Source organism: Symphalangus syndactylus, chromosome 22, assembly GCF_028878055.3.
Source record: "Symphalangus syndactylus isolate Jambi chromosome 22, NHGRI_mSymSyn1-v2.1_pri, whole genome shotgun sequence".
Classification (NCBI taxonomy): Eukaryota; Metazoa; Chordata; class Mammalia; order Primates; family Hylobatidae; genus Symphalangus; species Symphalangus syndactylus.
In genome coordinates this window covers 9367979-9387852 of record NC_072444.2, presented here as the reverse complement: position 1 = coordinate 9387852, position 19874 = coordinate 9367979, and the positions used below count along the sequence as shown (strand labels likewise).

Below are 19874 nucleotides of genomic sequence, written 5' to 3'. Positions count from 1 at the left end.
ATTTTTGTATTTTTAGTAGAGATGGGGTTTCACCATGTTGGCCAGGATGGTTTTGAACTCCTGACCTCAGGCGATCTGCCTGCCTTGGCCTCCCAAAATGCTAGGAGTACAGACATGAGCCACCACGCCCTTTTTTTTGTTGTTAATAGAGGCAGGGTCTGGCTGTGTTGCCCATGCTGGAGTGCCATGGTGCAGTCATAGCTCACTGTAACCTCAAACTTCTGGGCTCAAGCTGTCTTCCTGCCTCAGAGTAGCTAGGACTCCAGGCACGCACCACCATGCTCATCTAATTTTTAAATTTTTTTTAGAGACAGGGACTTTACTATGTTGCCCAAGCTGGCCTCAAACTCTTGGCCTCAAGTGACCCTACCACTTCAGTATCCCAGAGTACTGTGATTATAGCCATCAACCACTGCATCCAGCTCTGCTTTACTTTTTGAAAGGATCACCCAGGCCAGTCTGAGGATAACAGAATCTGAGTCTGAGAAGAGTCTGAGAAGAAGGGAGGTTAATTAGGGGTGGATTGTACTAGTCTAGCAAGAGATGGTGATAGCTTAGACTAGGGTGAGAAATGGTTAAATTATGGATATATTTTGGAGGTGGAGGCAATAAGACTTGCTAATGATTTAATTGTAGCTGTGAGAGAAAGAAGAGTCAAGGATGTCACCTTGTTGAGCAACTAGAAAACTTAAGCTACCATTTTACTGAAATGATGATGCAAAATAGCAGCTAACACAGATGCCAGCTCTTTTTCTAAGTGCTTTACATCTGTTGCCCTACTCATGAACAGGGAATACTGGGGGGGAACACATTGGGAGTGGGAAATCAAGAGTTTGTTCTTTAAAACATAGTATGTTTATGAAACTTGCTAGATTTCCAAATAGAGTATTGAGCATGCTGTAGATATATGAGTCTGATGAAGTTCAGGGGAGATGTTCAGCCTGGAAATAAGAATTTGTTTATATCATCAGTGTATATAGGGGGTATTAAAAATGGTAGTACTAGGCTAGGCATGTTGGCCTATGTCTGTAATCCCAACACTTTGGGAGGCCAAGATGGGAGGATCACTTGAGGTCAGGAGTTTGAGGCCAGCCTAGACAACATAGTGAGACCCCCGTCTCTACAAAAATTTTTAAAAATTTAGGCCAGGCACCTAATTTGGTGCTCACCAGGTGCTGTGGCTCACCATATAGGTTTGAGCATCATCTGTTTATGGGTGGTTATAGAGACCATAGGAATATTTCTGTCTTGCACAGGCATAATCCCAGCATTTTGGGAGGCTGAGGCAGGTGGATCACCTGAGGTCAGGAGTTCGAGACCAGCTGGCCAACATGGTGAAATCCCATCTCTACTAAAAATACAAAAATTAGCTGGGTGTGGTGGTGGGTGCCTGTAATCCCAGCTACTAGGGAGGCTGAGGCAGGAGATTCGCTTGAATCCAGGAGGCGGAGGTTGCAGTGAGCCGAGATCACGTCATTGCACTCCAGCCTGGGCGACAAGCGAAACTTCATCTCAAAAAACAACAAAAAAAAATTAAAATTAAAAATTAAAAAATTAGCTGGGTGGGTGGTATGTGCTTGTAGTCCTAGTTACTCAGGAGGCTGAGGTGGGAGGATCAGTTGAGCTCAGTAGTTCACAGCTTCAGTGAGCTATGATTGTGCTGCTGCACTCCAGCCTGGGTGACAGAGACCCTGTCTCAAAAAAAAAAAAAAAAAGAAAATTGTAGGAGTTGATGAGATGACTAGTCAGGGTTCATTTTGCAGGGGAGGGGTTGATTACTGCTTCTCTAGGAGGGATTTAGAAATTTAGTGGGCTGGGCCAGGCGCGGTGGCTCACGCCTGTAATCCCAGCACTTTGGGAGGCCGAGGCGGGCAGATCACGAGGTCAGGAGTTCGAGACCAGCCTGGCCAAGATGGTGAAACCCCGTCTCTACTAAAAATACAAAAATTAGCTGGGTGCGGTGGCGGGTGCCTGTAATTCCAGTTACTCGGGAGGCTGAGGCAGGAGAATCACTTGGACCCGGGCAGCAGAAGCTGCAGTGAACTGAGATTGCGCCACTGCACTCCAGCCTGGGCGACAGAGTGAGACTCCATCTCAAAAATAAATAAATAAATAAACAAATAAATTCAGCGGGCTGATTTTGGACATCCTAATCACTGGGGAGGCTGTGGACATTTAATGGGCTGCAGTGAGGGATACTAAGTGAGGGTTGCTAAATGTCCTACAGCGTATGGGACAATTCACAATAAAGAACTATTTCTGCCACATGCCAATTATATTCTAGGGAGTGGGGGAGTAAAGATAGCAAGGAGATGAGATTTAAGGACCAAATCCTGGGATTCTGCAACATGTAGAGGTCAGGAAGAGGAGGAGGCTTCTGCCAAAGAGACTACGTCACTTGTAGTAGGAGAACAAAGACCAGGAGGTCCATAGATCCCAGTTTAGTGAACACTTAACAGTTACTGGGCCCGTGAAACATAGGTTGGAGGGGAACAGTCCAGAGGAAGTGAGAGTATTTTGGATTCTATTGTGTCTTTAGGCAATGAAGATGAAGACAAAGATCTAAGATATGTTTTGGAAATCACTCATGAAGGAGAGGATGAGACTTCTCATTTGGTCAGTTAGGTGGATGGTGAAAGCTGCAAGAAGAGGAAGGAGTAAGGTTAAGTAGGAGGTAGATAATGAGTTGTGCATGTCGAACAGAGATTTGTAGATATCTGAGTGGAGATGTTGAGTGAGTTGGATACGTGAACTTGGATCTCATTCATTGAAAAAATAGTTATCGAGCACTTACTGTTTTTCAGGAACTATTTTCGGTGTTGGAGATATAGCAATGGACAAAAACAGGCAAAATACCTGTCCTGAAAGAGCTTATATTTTAGTGAGAGGAGATTATAAAATTAAAAAGTAAATATGTAGTATATTAGAATAAGCGCTTTGAGAAATAGAAAGCTGGAAAAAGAGATAAAACTGAGGTAGAGTGGTCTTGGTGATTGCAATTTAAAGTAGGGTGATGAGGAAGACTTAACTTAGAAGGTAACATTTGAGCAAAGTCCTAAAGAAATTGAGAAATGAATATGTTGGGGAAAAATATTCCAGTGTAGAGGGCCTCAGCATGCCTGGCACACTGAAGGACAGCAAGGAGGTTCATCTGCCTGGAGTTTAGTGAGGGGGGAGGAGAGTACTTGAACATGATGGGAGTATGTGACTTTCGTCTTAGGGCACTATTAGCTGTTGAAAGGGCTTTGGCTTTTACCTCAAGCTTCTGAGAAAGATCTGGACTGAAAATATGTATAGGTTTGAGCATCATCTGTTTATGGGTGGTTACAGAGGCCATAGAAATATTTCTGTCTTACACAGGCATCCAGTTAGTGGAAACACAAAGTAGGCTTCTCCTCTGCAAAAACTACACAGGATTTTTCTAGCAAGACATCCTTCTGTTTGTGATTCTGTAAGAACAGGGGTATTTTGTTAATGGAAACTTTACATCACAAACCAGGATCATCCCCTAGGATTGATATTATAACAACATGAATCAAAAGAAGTAAATGAATTCTATGGCTTTGGAAGAGTTCAGTATAATCTAATAGAGAAATTAGAGGTCTATAAGAGTCCCTTGGAACATGTGAAAGGACCATGTGGTATTGGAAAATTGCGATCTGTGATTTCAATAGCTTAATATTAGAATTGGAAAGTATCAGATGGCTGGCAAACTGTCAGCAAAGTCCTATTCTTAAAGGAGTACTGTCCTAGGTTGGGTTATCTTTGAGGCAGACTCTGATAGTATAGCCTAAAGAATGCTTATTAGGAAGTGTCCTTGGGATCAACACCCGTGGAAGGGAGGGGACAGGAGCAGCAGTATTTGGCCACAGGGAGAAGTCAAGCGGCAATAGAGATCCAACAGGAGACTTAATGGACCCCACGAGGGCTCTGGAGCTAAAATGACCTGTTAGAGTTGTCTTATGTGTGCTGTAACGGCTGGGCTTACACCCTGGTCTTGACTGGATGTGGACTCTTGAGAAGGATGTGACCTTCCTTGACTCAACTCTTCATATCTGAGGCACTCCCTGAAAGGATTGACAGTTGTAGGCTGTCTCCCAACAGCAGTCCTGTCATTCCTTAATGGGGGATCCAGCCAGTGCAACAGCATGCTACCACAGTATACCCTTGTGTTGCTCAGATCTACTACTTAAAAAACAAAAAGCAAAAAAACAGTATTTTTGAGATATAATTCATATACTGTAAAATTTACAATTACTTTACAGTTTATAGTATACAACTCAATGGCTTTTAATATATTTGCAAGTTGTATAACCATCACTATAACCAATTTTAGAACATTTTAATTACCCCCAAAAAACTCTGTTCCCCTTAGCTGTCACTCCGTAATCTCCTCCCCACCCACCCCCAACATAGGCCACCGCAAACTGTCTGTCTCTATAGACTTACCTATTATGGACATTTCATGTAAGTGGAATAATACGCTGCATGGTCCTTGGTGATTAGTCTTTCATTTAGTGTGTTTTAAACGTTTATCCATGTTACAACATGTGTCAATACTTAATTTCTTTTTATGCTGAATGTCCCATTGTATTCATTTTGTTTATCCAGTGATCAGTGGAGAGACATTGGGTGATTTTCACTTTTTAGCTATTATAAATAATGCTGCTATGAACATTTGTATACAAGTTTTTCGTTTGTTTGTTTTGGGGACATTTGTTTGTTTTTGTAGTTAGCTGGGACTATAGGCATGCGCCACCATGCCCGAGTAATTTTTGTATTTTTTGTAGAGACGGGGTTTCACCACGTTGGCCAGGTTTGTCTCAAACTTCTGACCTCAAGTGATCTGCCTGCCTCATCCTCCCAAAGTGCTGAGATTACAGGCATGAGCCACCGCACCTGGCCTGTATACAAGGTTTTGTATGAACATCCTTTTTTTTTTTTTTTTTTTTGAGATGGAGTTTCGCTCTGTAACCCAGGCTGGAGTGCAGTGGCGCGATCTCAGCTCACTGCAACCTCCGCCTCCTGGGTTCAAGCGATTCTCCTGCCTCAGCCTCCTGAGTAGCTGGGACTACAGGCACCCGCCACCACGCCCAGCTAATTTTTGTATTTTTAGTAGAGACGGAGTTTCACCATGCTGGCCAGGCTGGTCTCATTAGCACAGAACCCAAATTTCTACCTATCTCAGTAAACAATTGAAAGCACATTTCACTTTATGCCTCAATTGACTGCTGGCCAACCATAACTTTTTTTTTTTTTTTTTTTTTGAGACGGAGTCTCGCTGTGTCGCTGTGTCGCCCAGGCTGGAGTGCAGTGGCGCAATCTCGGCTCACTGCAAGCTCTGCCTCCCGGGTTCATGCCATTCTCCTGCCTCAGCCTCTCCAAGTAGCTGGGACTACAGGCGCCCACCACCACGCCCGGCTAATTTTTTGTATTTTTTAGTAGAGTCGGGGTTTCACCGTGGTCTCGATCTCCTGACCTCGTGATCCACCCGCCTCGGCCTCCCAAAGTGCTGGGATTACAAGCGTGAGCCACCGCGCCCGGCCAGGCCAACCATAACTTTTATAGCAGCTCTCACTTTGATACTCTCTAGTAAATTTAAGTTATATTTAAGGTTAATTTCAGTTGAATTTAATTGTTTAATAATAAATTTGATAAGATTATATTAAAATTTAGGTTATGTTTACTTAAGTGAAGTAAGGAGGTCAGTCAGAATGAAACCTTAGGTTTCCAGTACAAACCTGTGGAGTTGTCATGTATTTAGTTTATCATATGGTCATGTTCTTTAAAATTTGTCACCAGGCTACTATAATAAAACTCAATTTACCAAATTCTTCAAGATTTAACTTGGTAATGAAGCTACAAAATTATGAATAAGTACAGACTGCCCTCTTTGAACAGACTGTTCAAACTAAGGATGGATCTAATTGATGAACTAGGTAAAAACTACTCTTGAGGGGGAACAAAAAAGCCAAGGTCCTAAAGAAATCATCTAAGGTCGTTAAAAGCAGAAATATTCTGATCTTACAAGTTAATAAAGAGCAGTCTTCTCAAAGCAAGACAAAAGCTCTTAATCTGAGCCAGATGATTGCTAGTACCAGTAGCCCGTGAGCCACCTCGCCCAGCCCTATAACTGCATCTTACTCCTAAGTTTCTCCAATCATTCTTGTCAGTAGGTCGTGACTTATAAAAAGCAGCCTCTGAATTGGAGTTTAGTATTTACACTGTTAGGGAATGACCTTAGGATAAAAACCATAGGAGGAGTAAGAAGCTGGGTAGGGCAGATTTGATACTTGCCTTGATTGGGGGTGCAGGAGGTTGTATATTATACTTAGTCAACTTTCTTTTGAAACATTTTTTGTTTTATTTTCATACTTGAGTGGATAAACTTACAGCTTACTGAACCATCCTCCTGTGTCTAAAATAACTTCCATTTTCCTTAGGCAAAACCAATTCCCTTCTTCAGAGATGTTCCTCATGCCCTTTCTCAGGTGTCGTATTTTTCTTACAAAAAAACTTGCCTTTTTCCTTATACCCTAGTAAATTCAAAATGAGGATTGGAAAGGGAGCTTCTTTGAGGAAACTGAGAATAATATATTTTAAGACAAAAATTAGCCTTAAATGTTTTATGATAATCTAGTATTGTACATCTGTATCTCAACTCCCCTAAAATAACTCCCAGCCTGGCACAGTCTCAGGCTGTTGTAATCCTCAAGAGACCGACGTGGGAGGATCACTTGAGCCCAAGAGTTAAAATCTAGTCTGGGCAACATAGGGAGATCTTGTCTCAAAAAAAAAAAAACTATCATTTAATAAGTTGTACATTTCTATAATGTTTCACTTTTAAACTATAGTCAATGTTACTGGATTAGGATTATTTTTTTAAAAGCATAAAAGGTGATGGACTATATGTATTAAGTGTATAATTTACCTTTTTCTCTTTTTAGAAACAGTATCTCACCTCCCTAAACTGGTTAATAGTGGCATGGAAGATCCATTTGGTGAGTATCACCTACATTTTTCTTTGTAAATGACATTTCTGTTTTATCCTCACCTCCATTAAAGCTTTGAGAGTAAATTGGTTTTTTCCATATTCAGTATGCTACTCTCTAGAATAATGGGTCTCAAACTTTTTGCTTCTATAAGAATCCAGTTATATACTTAATGATAGAGTGCCAATGACCTTTTGTTTATGTGACATATCTATTGATATTTGCTGTATTACAAATTAAACCTGAGAAACTTTAAAAATATAATTTGTTTAAAAACGATATTGACAATGTAATGAAGAGAGCATAAAATCTATCCTAATTATTGGTTCTGATTTTTAAAGAATTAACCCGTAGATGTGACCATTGACCATATTCATCAATATATACAGTTTCTCTAATAAGGGACTTATATGTTTATGCATTAAATAAAAACATGTTCCACTACCAGCCTTACTTGTTTAATAAAAATCAGTACAAAGAGAAAAAAAAAAAGACATTAATAAACCCATTATATATTACACAAATAACATTTTTAATGAAAAAAATCAAGAACCATTTGACAAGATAAAATGAGAAATTTAAATTTCTCTATCTTAGCCGGGCGTGGTGGCTCACACCTATAATCCTAGCACTTTGGGAAGCTGAGGCAGGCAGATCACTTGAGGCTAGGAGTTCGAGACCAGCCTGGCCAACATGACAAAACCCCATCTCTACTAAAAATGCAAAAATTTAGCTGGGCATGGTGGCACACAACTGTAATCCCAGCTACTCTGGAGGCTGAGGCATGAGAAACTCTTGAACCCGGGAAGCAGAGGTTGCAGTGAGCTGAGATCGCGCCACTGCGCTCCATCCTGGGCAACAGAGCAAGACTCTGTCTCAAAAAAAGAAAAATAAGTAAATAAATTTCTCTGTCTTAATCACTCAGTAACATGTATATTTCTCTTTGGTTGGAAATGTAGTTCTCCTCATATTTCAGAAACAAGTGTGCTTTGTAGTGCTTCATTAGTACTTGGCCAATGGAAGATAACATGAAAGTGACTGGGCGCAGTGGCTCATGCCTGTAATCCCAGCACTTTGGGAGGCCGAGATGGGCAGATCACTTGAGGTCAGGAGTTTGAGACCAGCCTGGCTGACATGGTGAAACCCCATCTACTAAAAATACAAAAATTAGCTGGGCGTGGTAGCGAGTGCCTGTAATCTCAGCTACTCGGGAGGTTGAGGCAGGAGAAGCACTTGAGGCCCAGAAGGCGGAGGTTGCAGTGAGCCGGGATCATGCCACTGCACTCCAGCCTCAGCAACACAGGGAGACTCTGTCTTAAAAGAAAAGAAAAGAAAAGAAAAAGAGAACATGGAAGTAATCATAATAGCAGGCATGTGTAATATATATGTACGTGTGTGTGTATCTATATATATATATATATATATATATATATATATATTTTTTTTTTTTTTTTTTTTTGAGATAGTGTCTCACTCTGTCGCCCAAGCTGGAGTGCAGTGGCACCATCACAGCTCACTGCAGCCTTGACCTCCCGGGCTCAGGCAATCCTTTCAACTCAGCCTCCTGAGTAGCTGGGACTACAGGTGTGCACCCCTATGCCCGACTGATTTTTTTTTTTTCTTGGTAGAGATAGGGCTTTGCCTTGTTGAGCAGGTGGCTCTGGAATTCCTAGGCTCAAGGGATCCACCTGCCTTGGCCTCCCAAAGTGTTGGAATTACAGGCGTGAGCCACTGCACCCAGCCTAATATTTCTAATTAAGTTTAGCCTGCATATATTTCATCTAGCAACATGAGTAAAGGAATATAAGTCTAGATATACAAAGGTTTAATGTCTGCCTTTTTGGCGATAAAGTCATTTACTGTGTGTGGAACCCCTTTTCTTTTCTTTCTTTTTTTTTTTTTTTTTTTAAGACTGGATATCACAGTGTTGCCCAGGCTGGAGTTCAGTGGCTATTCACAGATGCAATCATAGCATGCTATATCCTTGAACTGCTATGTCAAGCAGTCTTCCTGCTTTAGCCTCACACTGTGTTTGGATGGTAAGGGGTGAAGAAGACTGAGTAAAGAGGCTGTTGCATTCAGCATTAATTATGCATATTTCCCACGTAGCTAGGACTACAGGCATACTCCACCACTCCTGGCCCTATTTTTAACTGATGCTCATTTCAAAGTGAGAGATATGTCTTAGGATATCAGATTTTTTGAAACCATAACTGACTAGGAAGACTAGTTAGGAAGTACTTTTCATTTTAAAATACACATTAGCAAAAAAGAAAAAGAAATCAGAGGCAGTTTTACTTGTTTCATTTCAGCATACTGGAGGAAACATCCGATTCAAGCATTTTCTGATCCTTCATCACACGGAAAGAAGTCTGAATCCCTTTTTATGCCAGTGCAGCTTGAGGAAGTATAGTAAAAATACTACTATATAATACTAACTGAGGTTAGGCTCTTTGGGCTACTGGTACTAGCAATCATCTGGCTCAGATTAAGAGCTTTTGTCTTGCTTTAAGAAGACTGCTCTTTATTACCTTGTAAGATCAGAATTTTTCTGCTTTTAACGACCTCAGATAATTTCTTTAGGACCTTGGCTTTTTTCCCCCTTGAAGAGTAGTTTTTAGCATTATACCTAGTTCATTGATTAGACTCATCCTTAGTTTGAACACAAGAGGGCAGTCTGTACTTCTTGATAATTTTTTTTTTTTTTTTTTTTTTTGAGACGGAGTCTCGCTGTGTCCCCAGGCTGGAGAGCAGTGGCGCGATCGGGGCTCACTGCAATCTCTGCCTCCCGGGTTCAAGCGATTCTCCTGCCTCAGCCTCCCGAGTAGCTGGGACTACAGGCACATGCCACCACACCCGGCTCATTTTTTATATTTTTAGTAGAGATGGGGTTTCACCATGTTGGCCAGGATGATCTCAAGCTCCTGACCTCGTGATCTGCCCGCCTCGGGCTCCCAAAGTGCTGGGATTACAGGCGTGAGCCACCGTGCCCAGCCACTTATTCATAAAGTTTGTAGCTTCATTACCAAGTTAAATCTTGAAGAATTTGGTAAATTGAGTTTTATTATAGTAGTCTGGTGACAAATTCTAAAGAACATGACCATATGATAAACTAGAATAATACATGACAACTCCATAGGTTTGTACTGGAAACCTAAGTTTTCATTCTGACTGACCTCCTTACTTCACTTAAGTAAACATAACCTAAATTTTAATATAATCTTATCAGTCAAATTTATTATTAAACAATTAAATTCAACTGAAATTAACCTTAAATATAACTTAAATTTTCTAGGGAGTATCAATGTGAGAGTTGCTATAGAAGTTATAGTTGACCAGTAGTCAATTGAGGCATAAAGTGAAATGTGCTTTTGATTGTTTACTAAGATAGGTAGAAATTTGGGTTTTGTGCTAGTGAGATTATTTTTTTCTTTTTCTTTTCTTTTTTTTATTTGAGACGGAGTTTCGCTCTTGTCGCCCAGGCTGGAGTGCAATGGCACAATCTCACTTCACTGCAACCTCTGCCTCTCGGGTTCAAGTGATTCTCCTGCCTCAGCCTCCTGAGTAGCTGGGATTACCAGCACCTGCCACCACACCCAGCTAATTTTTGTATTTTTAGTAGAGATGAGGTTTCACCATGTTGGCCAGGCTGGTCTTGAACTCCTGACCTCAGGTGATCCACCCACCGTGGCCTCCCAAAGTGCTGGGATTGCAGGCGTGAGCCACCATGCCTGGCTGAGATTATTTTTTATGTTTATTTTTTTTGGTTTGTTTTTGGTTTTGGGGGTTTTTTTTGAGATGGAGTCTTGCTCTGTCAGCCAGGCTGGAGTACAATGGTGTGATCTCGGCTCACTGCAACCTCCGCCTCCCGGGTTCAAGCAATTCTCCTGCCTCAGCCTCCCAAGTAGCCAGGACTACAGGCACCTGCCACCACGCCCAACTAATTTTTGTATTTTTAATAGAGACAGGATTTCGCCATATTGGCCAGGCTGGTCTTGAACTCCTGACCTCAGATGATCCACCTGCCTCGGCCTCCCAAAGTGTTCGGATTACAGGTGTGAGCCCGGCCTGAGATTATTTTTTTCTAAACACTTATTTAAATCTTAGAATTTGTAAATTAACATTCATTCAATCATAATATGGATTTTGGAGGAAAATAGAAATGATTCAGAGTTATATTTAACAACCAGTCTCCTCTGTCTCCATTTTTCCTTCTAAATGTTATACTGATTTTTTTCTTAGTTGTTTACTATACATATACACACATATACATATGATAAGAATTTGGTGTACTCAGTGCCATTTGACAAAGCAAAGAATTGAGGATGTAAAATGAGTTTGTTTCTTTTGGTGGAGTGAGAATTTTGTTATAATCAAGTTAGCTAATAATTTAGTAGAAATATTGAAAAAGAGATAAAAGACTACACATTGGGTACAGTGTACACGGCTTGGATGATGGTTGCACCAGAATCTCAGAAATCACCACTAAAGAACGTATTCATGTAACCAAATACTACCCGTTCCCCAAAAACCTATCGAAGTAAAAAATGACATAAAAAAGAAAAAAAAAAAAAAACAGAAACTGCCCGAAAGAACGAAAGAACGAATGAAAGAGAGAGAGAGAAAGAAAGAAAAGAAAAGAAAAGACAGAAAATTATTTGTGATATTCTGGAAATAAAAGTAGTGAGGGATTTTTATGAATAAAGTACCAGAAGGATAGACCTAAGGTCTCTAGGACCTTTTCTACCTGGACAGATGCTTACACATTTCATTATATAATATTTAAATATCATGTTCGTTAATATTACTATTGGTCTCATTGAAAAAAATGTTAAATGTTGGGAAGCTGTCAAGCTCACTCTGGATGTAAATTTTCCAAAATAGGAATTTCACTTGAAAGCTTGAATTCTATCACTAGCAACAAATACTGTTAATTTTCTTTATTAATGACAGGCTTACTTTTGAGAAAATGCCTGTCAGCTATCTAAGCTTGAATAACATGGCTTGTTGTTCAGTCTTTCAAGTAAAAATAGTATTCCATGAAGAAAACTGTCTAGTTCAGTTTGCAACTCAATCACACAAATGCCTTTCCTGGAGATAACCATCATACTTAGTATATAAATGTGCTTTATACATACTTCTGTTTCATCATATACAGTAATAAAAATATCTGTACTAAAGGGTTGATATTTATTAAAACTAATAATTTTTATTGCTTTATCAAGGACATTCTTAAAGTTGAATTTATTTTTCACTGTAACTGTGTAGTTGTGAAGAATACAATGATTTCTGCTACAGTTTGGTGCTGTTGTCTTGATTTGTGTTAAGGTGCTAACAGTTTTGCTCACCATTGCTTTTGTACCATCAGTGCAAGTGTCAACACAGTGGAAAAGGCAAATAATTTTTTTGTATTCTTGTGTATTTAGTTTTACCTCTTGGACTTCCGAAAGGATCTCAGGGATCCCCAGAGATCAGCAGATTATACTTGCTTCATTTTCCTGAGGTTCTTAGAGGCCCTTCTGTGGAAGTCCTGAGTAAAGTTAAGACTTAATCCTGGAGATTGTATTGGGCAGGGTTTCAGTGTGGACTAGGTCTTGGACATTTGACAGAAATATGGTCAGAGGGAGTGATTAGCTCTGTGGTTTCTCCTAAGCAGGAGTACCCTGCACCACTACCCCCTGGGCCGCAGGAGGTGAGCAGTGGGCCAGTGAGCATTACAGTCTGAGCTCCACCTCCTGTCAGATCAGTGATTAGGTGGAACAGTTTCATCCCAAACCACCCCAACACCCCCGTCTGTAGAAAAATTGTCTTCCATTAACCTGGTCCCTGGTGCCAAAAAGGTTGGGGGCCGCTGGGTTAAAGAAACTTCTGTGGAGTGAAATGAGTGTCTGGAACTCATTAGGCAACCAAGTATGTTCAAAGAAATCCATAAGCATTTAGTCCAGACAGGCTGAGGGCCAGGCTCACCTGGGTACTGTGTTCTTAGCTTTAAAAAGGATAAATGGCAGCAGAGATATTGGTGATGACAGCCTTCAATATGTCTCTTGAGTCACATTGCTCCAGTCTGTACAGGTGGCCTTGCACTCTGTCGAGGTGGTACGCAACTGTCACCCTGGCTTATCCGGTCTCCATTTTCCTGGCAGCTTTGCTTCTTTCCTGTGTTAGCTCCTTTGTTTCCTAAACCCTCATGTCTTCCTCTGTCTTGGTTGCCAGTAGCTTCTTGATGTTGAACCTCCTGGAATAATTTATCTAATTCATTTCTTTTTCCTTTAGATATGTTTCCTGCCAGATTTATTCAACTTTATCTTCTACTTTTATTAAATTTTTCTTTTCTACTATTAGTTTTTAATCTCCAGCAGGCCTTTTTTAAGTCTCTGAATGTTTCTTTATATAATATCCTTTCATTCTTTCAACAGATTTTCGTTGCCCTGCATAGTCTCTTTTTTTCCTAACATTGTTTTTAAATATTCATTTGGTTTCTTTTATGTTAGAGTTTTTCTCTGATGTCTACTAATAATTAACTGTCTGCTGACGGTTAAAAGTGAGGGTCTAAATAGCCAGTTAGAAGCTTTAAAGGTGCCGGGCACGGTGGCTCATGCCTGTAATCCCAGCGCTTTGGGAGGCCGAGGCGGGCGGATCACAAGGTCAGGAGATCAAGACTGTCCTGGCTAACACAGTGAAACCCCGTCTCTACTAAAAATATAAAAAAATTAGCCAGGCGTGGTGGCGGGCGCCTGTAGTCCCAGCTACTCAGGAGGCTGAGGCAGGAGAATGGCGTGAACCCGGGAGGCGGAGCTTGCAGTGAGCTGAGATCGTGCCACTGCACTCCAACCTGGACAACAGAGCAAGACTCCTTCTCAAAAAAAAGAAGCTTTAAATGCATAGGCAGGTTGCCTTTGGGTGAGCTTCTTGGCCTTATTGTTGATGAACATTCTCATATTAGTATCAGGGTCTAAGGGGCACAGTCTTCCCACTGTGTTTGGATGGTAAGGGGTGAAGAAGACTGAGTAAAGAGGCTGCTGCATTCAGCATTAATTATGCATATTTTCACTTAATTCTCTTCCATTTTTAATTTTACTTGTATTTGTATTTTATTTTACTTTATTTTTATTTTTTGAGATGGAGTCTTGCTCTATCACCCAGGCTAGAGTGCAGTGGCGCCATCTCAGCTTACTGCAACCTCTGCCTCCCAGGTTCAAATGATTCTCCCGGCCTCAGCCTCCCAAGTAACTGGGATTACAGGCACCCATCACCGCTTGGCTAATTTTTGTAGTTTTAGGGTTTCACCATGTTGGCTAGGCTGGTCTCAAACTCCTGACCTCAGGTGATCCGCCTGCCTCGGCCTACCAAAGTGCTGAGATTACAGGCATGAGCCTCTACACCTGGCCTTATTTTCTTTTTCATTTTATTTTTATTTTTGGGGGGTCAGTCTTCCTCTGTCTCAAAAAAAAAAAAAAAAAAAAAAGGCACCGCAGCCTCAACCTCCCAAGCTCAAACAGTCCTCCCACCTCAGCCTCCCAAGTAGTTGGGACTATAGGCACATACCACCATGCCTGACTAATTTTTTTACTTTTTGTAAAGATGCAGTCTCCCTATGTTGCGCAGGCTGGTCTTGAACTCCTGGGCTCAAGTGATTCTCCTACCTCGGCCTCCCCAAAAGTTGAGATTACAGGCATGAGCCATTGCACCTAACCCCTTCCATTTTTTGTACCATATCCCTACCATCAGTTGCCTTTTGTGACCCCTTTCCAGAGACCGTTTGCTTTACACTTTCTTGGAAAACAGATTCCAAAATTCCGCCAGAGTTAGTGTAGGAAAGACATTGAAGACCATGGAGTAGGGAAAGTGATAGAGGAATCAAACAGCTTTTACCTTGCTTCTCCTGATTTTAGGTCACCTCCCTTTCATCTCACTTCAGAGACCTGGATAAAATACAATCAATATATTACTTGTTAACCTATATTGGTGTATACTACCAGTTAAAAGAAAAAATTAGGCTGGATGCGGTGGCTCACCCCTGTAATCCTAGCACTTTGGGAGGCCGAGGTGGGCGGATCGCCTGAGCTCAGGAATTCGAGACCAGCCTGGGCAACACGGTGAAACCCCACCTCTACTAAAATACAAAAAATTACCCAGGCGTGATGGTGTGTGCAAGTGTAGTCCCAGCTACTCGGGAGGCTGAGGCAGGAGAATTGCTTGAACCCGGGAGGCAGAGGTTTTGTGAGCCAAGATCACGCCACTCCACTCCAGCCTGGGCGACAGAGTGAGACTATGTCTCAAAAAAAAAAAAAAAAAAAAAGAAGAAGAAAAGAAAAAAAAGAAAAAAATTAATGGTTACAGTGTACGTAAGTGCTGAGTGAAGGAAGGATCCAGAGAGGATGTGCATAGAATTTGTGCTACTATGATGCTTCACACCCCACTACTTTCAAAAATAGCTAATTCATGCTTCTGCTTCCTTCCTCCCTTTTCAACTGCTTATGGAGTTAACAGTCACTCTCCCAAGAGCATGCCAGAACAAAAGGGACTGGAACCCTGGCATATCACTTATTTAAAAGTACTGAGTTGTGACTTCCTTCTAAAGATTTTAGAGGTGGAGGAGGATCTACATACTAATTGCCTTCCCAAAATGTTTTAAATCATCTGAATACTTCATTAAGTTTCTATATACCCTCTCTTGTATAAATACGAACATGACTTGTTGAAAATATTTTTTGGATGTGTGTTCGATGATTGTTTAATGAGATATAGATTATCAGTTTGCATTCTGAACTTAAAGCTAGTTGCAAAGGCTTTATTCATATGCATGGCATTCTGGAAACAAATTTATAAGATAATACCTCCTTTTGATTATAATTTGTATCATATAGGAAATAGGAGAAGCAGTTTGTTAAGGTAGCAAATAGAATTTATTATTTCCTAAACAAAGTCAATTATTTTTTTCTTATTCTGTATCTGAATTTATGAATTATGATGATGATGCTATAAAGGAGTTTTTTTCTAGCTGTTTAAGAACATTTGCCAAGGAGCCAAACTCAAGACATAATGCACTTCAAAGTTCATGGGAAAACATTTTTGATGTTACATTGTTATCACTTGAAGCTCAAAATAATGCCAGTAACATAGTCCTTCCCTCCCTCCTCTTTAAGAATGAAAGACAAAATACAAGCTTAATTAGTTTTGAGGTCCTTGGGGTGTAGGAGTTAAATTCCTCCAGTATTACATGATGCCAAAAATGATGCTAGTTCCATTTTTTCTCCTAGTGGTCTTGATGAGAAATTTAATATCGCATTATTATAAATATATATTAAATATCCTCTGTCATCTTATTTCCTGAAGGAGTATAAAGGTCAACATCTTTTTACTGTTACATCCTACCCAATGCCCAGTAGTAAACACACAATACTTATCTGTATGTGTTTCTTCCAGTGGTTTTAATTTTTCTGCATAAGATAGAATTGCCAATCTTGAGGAAAATAGAGTACACAGACACCAAATTCTGTGAACCTGAATAACAGATACTATGTAATTAGTTTTTCTGTCAGTAGAAAAAGATGAGGTGTAGTAGTGGTAGTAGAAGCCTGGAAAGGCAGTAATGCTGACATTGTGGACTACTGCCTGTGTCCTCTCACCACTTTTTATCACTTCTGACTACGCCTTACTCCTAGAAAATCATAGCAAGTGGGATAGGTTGACTAAATGCATGGACTGGTTTCCATCTGAATTTATTGCTGCAAACTGAGCCCTTATCAATGTGTCATGCACCCTGCACAGACGATGATATATGTCATACAAATGTTTTCTTCCAGCCTGTGGCTTGTCTATTTGCTTTCAGAGGCTTTTAAAGTAATGCAATCCAGTTTAATCCATTTTCTCTTTTATGGTTCATAATTTTTGTGTTTTCTTGAAGAAATCTTTGCTTAACCAAAGATCACAAAGGCTTTCCTCTATTTTTTTTCTTTATGATGTTAATAGTTTTGGGTTTTATTTTAAGTCGTTGATTCTTTTTGAGTTAATTTTTAGATATGGTACAAAGTTGGAAATATTCTCCTTTGTCCACTGGATTACCTTGACACCCTGTTGAATTCCTGATGAAATTGGTAATTTTCTTTCTTTCTGTCTTTCTTTTTTTTTTTGCTGGTCCTCCCTTCCTTCCCCCCGAAATGGGTAATTTTCTAGGAAAATATAATTTGCCAAAGTGACTCAATAAATAAAAATCCTATGTAGACTAGTGTTAAAATGTGATTAGGCCAGGGGTTTTGTGGACAATTTAATTCATATTGAGATTATTGCAGTAGTCCCTCCTTATTTACGAGGGATATACCAAGACCAAGAATGCCAGTGGATCCCTGAAATCATGGATAGTACTGAACCCCAATATGTACTGTTTTTTCCTGTATATACATACATATGTACCTGTGATAAAGTTTGGATTATAAATTAGGCACAGTAAGAATTTAATAACAATAACTAATAATAAAATAGAACAGATAAGTAAAACAAGGGTTACTTGAACACAAGCACTACAATACCGCCACAGTTGATATGGCAACTGAGATGGCTGCTAAGTGATTAACAGGCAGTGAACACATACGGTGTGGATATGCTGCACAAGGAGCTGGATGATTCACACCTGGGCAGGACAGAGCAGGATGGCTTGAGATTTCATCATGATACTCAGAGTGGCACATGACTTAAAACTTACAAGTTATTTATTTGTAGAAATTTTCCATATTGTATCTTTGGACTGCAGTCAACCACAAGTAACTGAAACTGCAGAAAGTGAAACCACAGATAAGAGGGGACAGCTCTATAATGCTATATCAATCAGTATAGCAGAGAAAAAGAAAGTATACCTGTTTATTTTATAAAGTTGGCAAAATCTTGATAACTAAAAGCTGCCAGGCTGGGCACGGTGGCTCATGCCTCTAATCTCAGTCCTTTGGGAGGCCCATACGGGAGGACTGCATGAGCCCAGAAGTTCAAAAACAGCTTAGGCAACATTGGAAGACCCTACAAAAAAAAAAAGACACAAGAATCTTTTAAAAAGTTAGCTAGGTATGGTGGCACACACCTATAGTCCAGCTATTTGGGAGGCTCAGGTGGGTGGATTGCTTGAGCCCAAGAGGTCAAGGCTGCAGTGAAATGAGATTGTGCCACTGCACTCCAGCCTGGAGGACAGAGCAAGGCCCTATCTCTAAATTAATAAATAAATAAATAAATGCTGACAAAGATAGTAGAAAAATACATTTGTCTGGCTGGGTGTGGTGGCTCATGCCTATCCCAGCACATTGGGAGGCCAAGGCAGGAAGATCACCTGAGGTCAGGAGTTTGAGACCACCCTGCCCAACATGGCAAAAGCCTGACTCCTAAAAATAAAAAAAAAAAATAAAAATAAAAAAAAAAATAGCTGGGCGTGGTGGCAGGCACCTGTAACCCCAGCTACTTGGGAGGCTGAGGCAGAGAATCATCTGAACCTGGGAGGCAGAGGTTGCAGTGACCCAAGATAGCACCACTGCACTCTGGCCTGGGTGACAGAGCAAAACTCCATCTCAAAACAAAACAAAATAAAACAAACAAATACATTTGTTCTATTCCACTTAATACAGCTGTAGAAAGTCTATATAAATTACATGTAGATTAAATCCAACAAATCATTATTTTTTTCTTATTACAAAAACTATATATTTCTTTGAGAAAAATGAGAAAATATGGCATAAAGGAGAAAATTTTAAGGCCAGGTGCAATGGCTCACACCTGTAATCTCAGGACTTCGGGAGGCTGAGGCAGTGGATCACCTGAGGTCAGGAGTTCGAGACCAGCCTGGCTAATATGGTGAAACCCTGTCTCTACTAAAAATACAAAACTTAGCCAGGCATGGTGGTGTGCGCCTGTAGTCCCAGCTACTTGGGAGGCTGAGACAGGAGAATTGCTAGAACCCTGGAGGCAGAGGTTGCGGTGAGCTGAGATTGTGCCACTGCACACCAGCCTGGGTGACAGAGCGAGACTCCATCTCAAAAAATTAAGAAAAGGAGAAAAATTTAAATCATTTGACTTTTCTATCCGTTGGTAATTACTAATAACATTTTGATATATCTACTTTTATGATTTTTTCTAGGGAAGTTATCTATGTACAGTAGTTACATTTTTTAACATGCCGATTTATAGCTAGCTGTTTTTTGCTTGTTTGGTGCCCGCCCCCATGCCCAGCTAATTTTTTTGTATTTTTAGTAGAGACAGGGTTTCACCATGTTGGCCAGGCTGGTCTCGAACTCTTGAAATTAAATAATCCACCCGCCTCGGCCTCCCAAAGTGCTAGGATTACAGGCGTGAGCCACCGTGGCTGACCTGTTTTTTTCCCCATTTGATATGTCAAATCTATAAATATATTGGAAGAATATGACCCAAGAGGATTATTGCAATACCTAAGGATTATATAGATATATTATCACTTTACATGTATATATATACACACACACACATAAAGTGTAAATATATATGTGTATATATAAAGTGTAAAAAACATATATAAAGTGATACATGTATGTGTGTGTGTATATATACACACACACACTTTTTTTGAGATGGAGTCTCACTCTGTCGCCCAGACGGGAGTACTGGCGACAGAGGTGGGAGTACTCAATCTCAGCTCACTCAAACCTCCGCCTCCTGGGTTCAAGCGATTCTCCTGCCTCAGCCTGCTGAGTAGCTGGGACTATAGGTGGGCGGCCACCATGCCTGGCTAATCTATAAATAGTTACAAATTATTACCTTAATAGGTCAAAGACTAGAATGAAAATGATATGCTTGCTTATCTTTGTAGATGAGAAGATTCAACTCTTCTAGTTAAAAGCTTTAGTTACCCTAGGAATAGGATAGTTTATT

At 40.4% G+C, this 19874-nt stretch overlaps 1 protein-coding gene across 4 annotated transcripts in view; it reads left to right on the top strand.

Moving 5' to 3' along the window:
• Positions 1 to 19874, top strand: part of PHACTR4 (phosphatase and actin regulator 4) — a 137512-nt gene that overhangs the window by 26299 nt on the left and 91339 nt on the right. For all 4 annotated transcript variants that reach the window (XM_055261298.2, XM_063631432.1, XM_063631433.1 and 1 more), the window contains one exon: positions 6948 to 7001. Coding sequence is in view for 2 of the 4 variants with exons in the window: in XM_063631433.1 (XP_063487503.1) it covers positions 6986 to 7001 (16 nt within the window). In the remaining 2 variants the exon portion in view is untranslated. Of the gene's footprint in view, positions 1 to 6947; positions 7002 to 19874 lie in introns of those variants that run through there.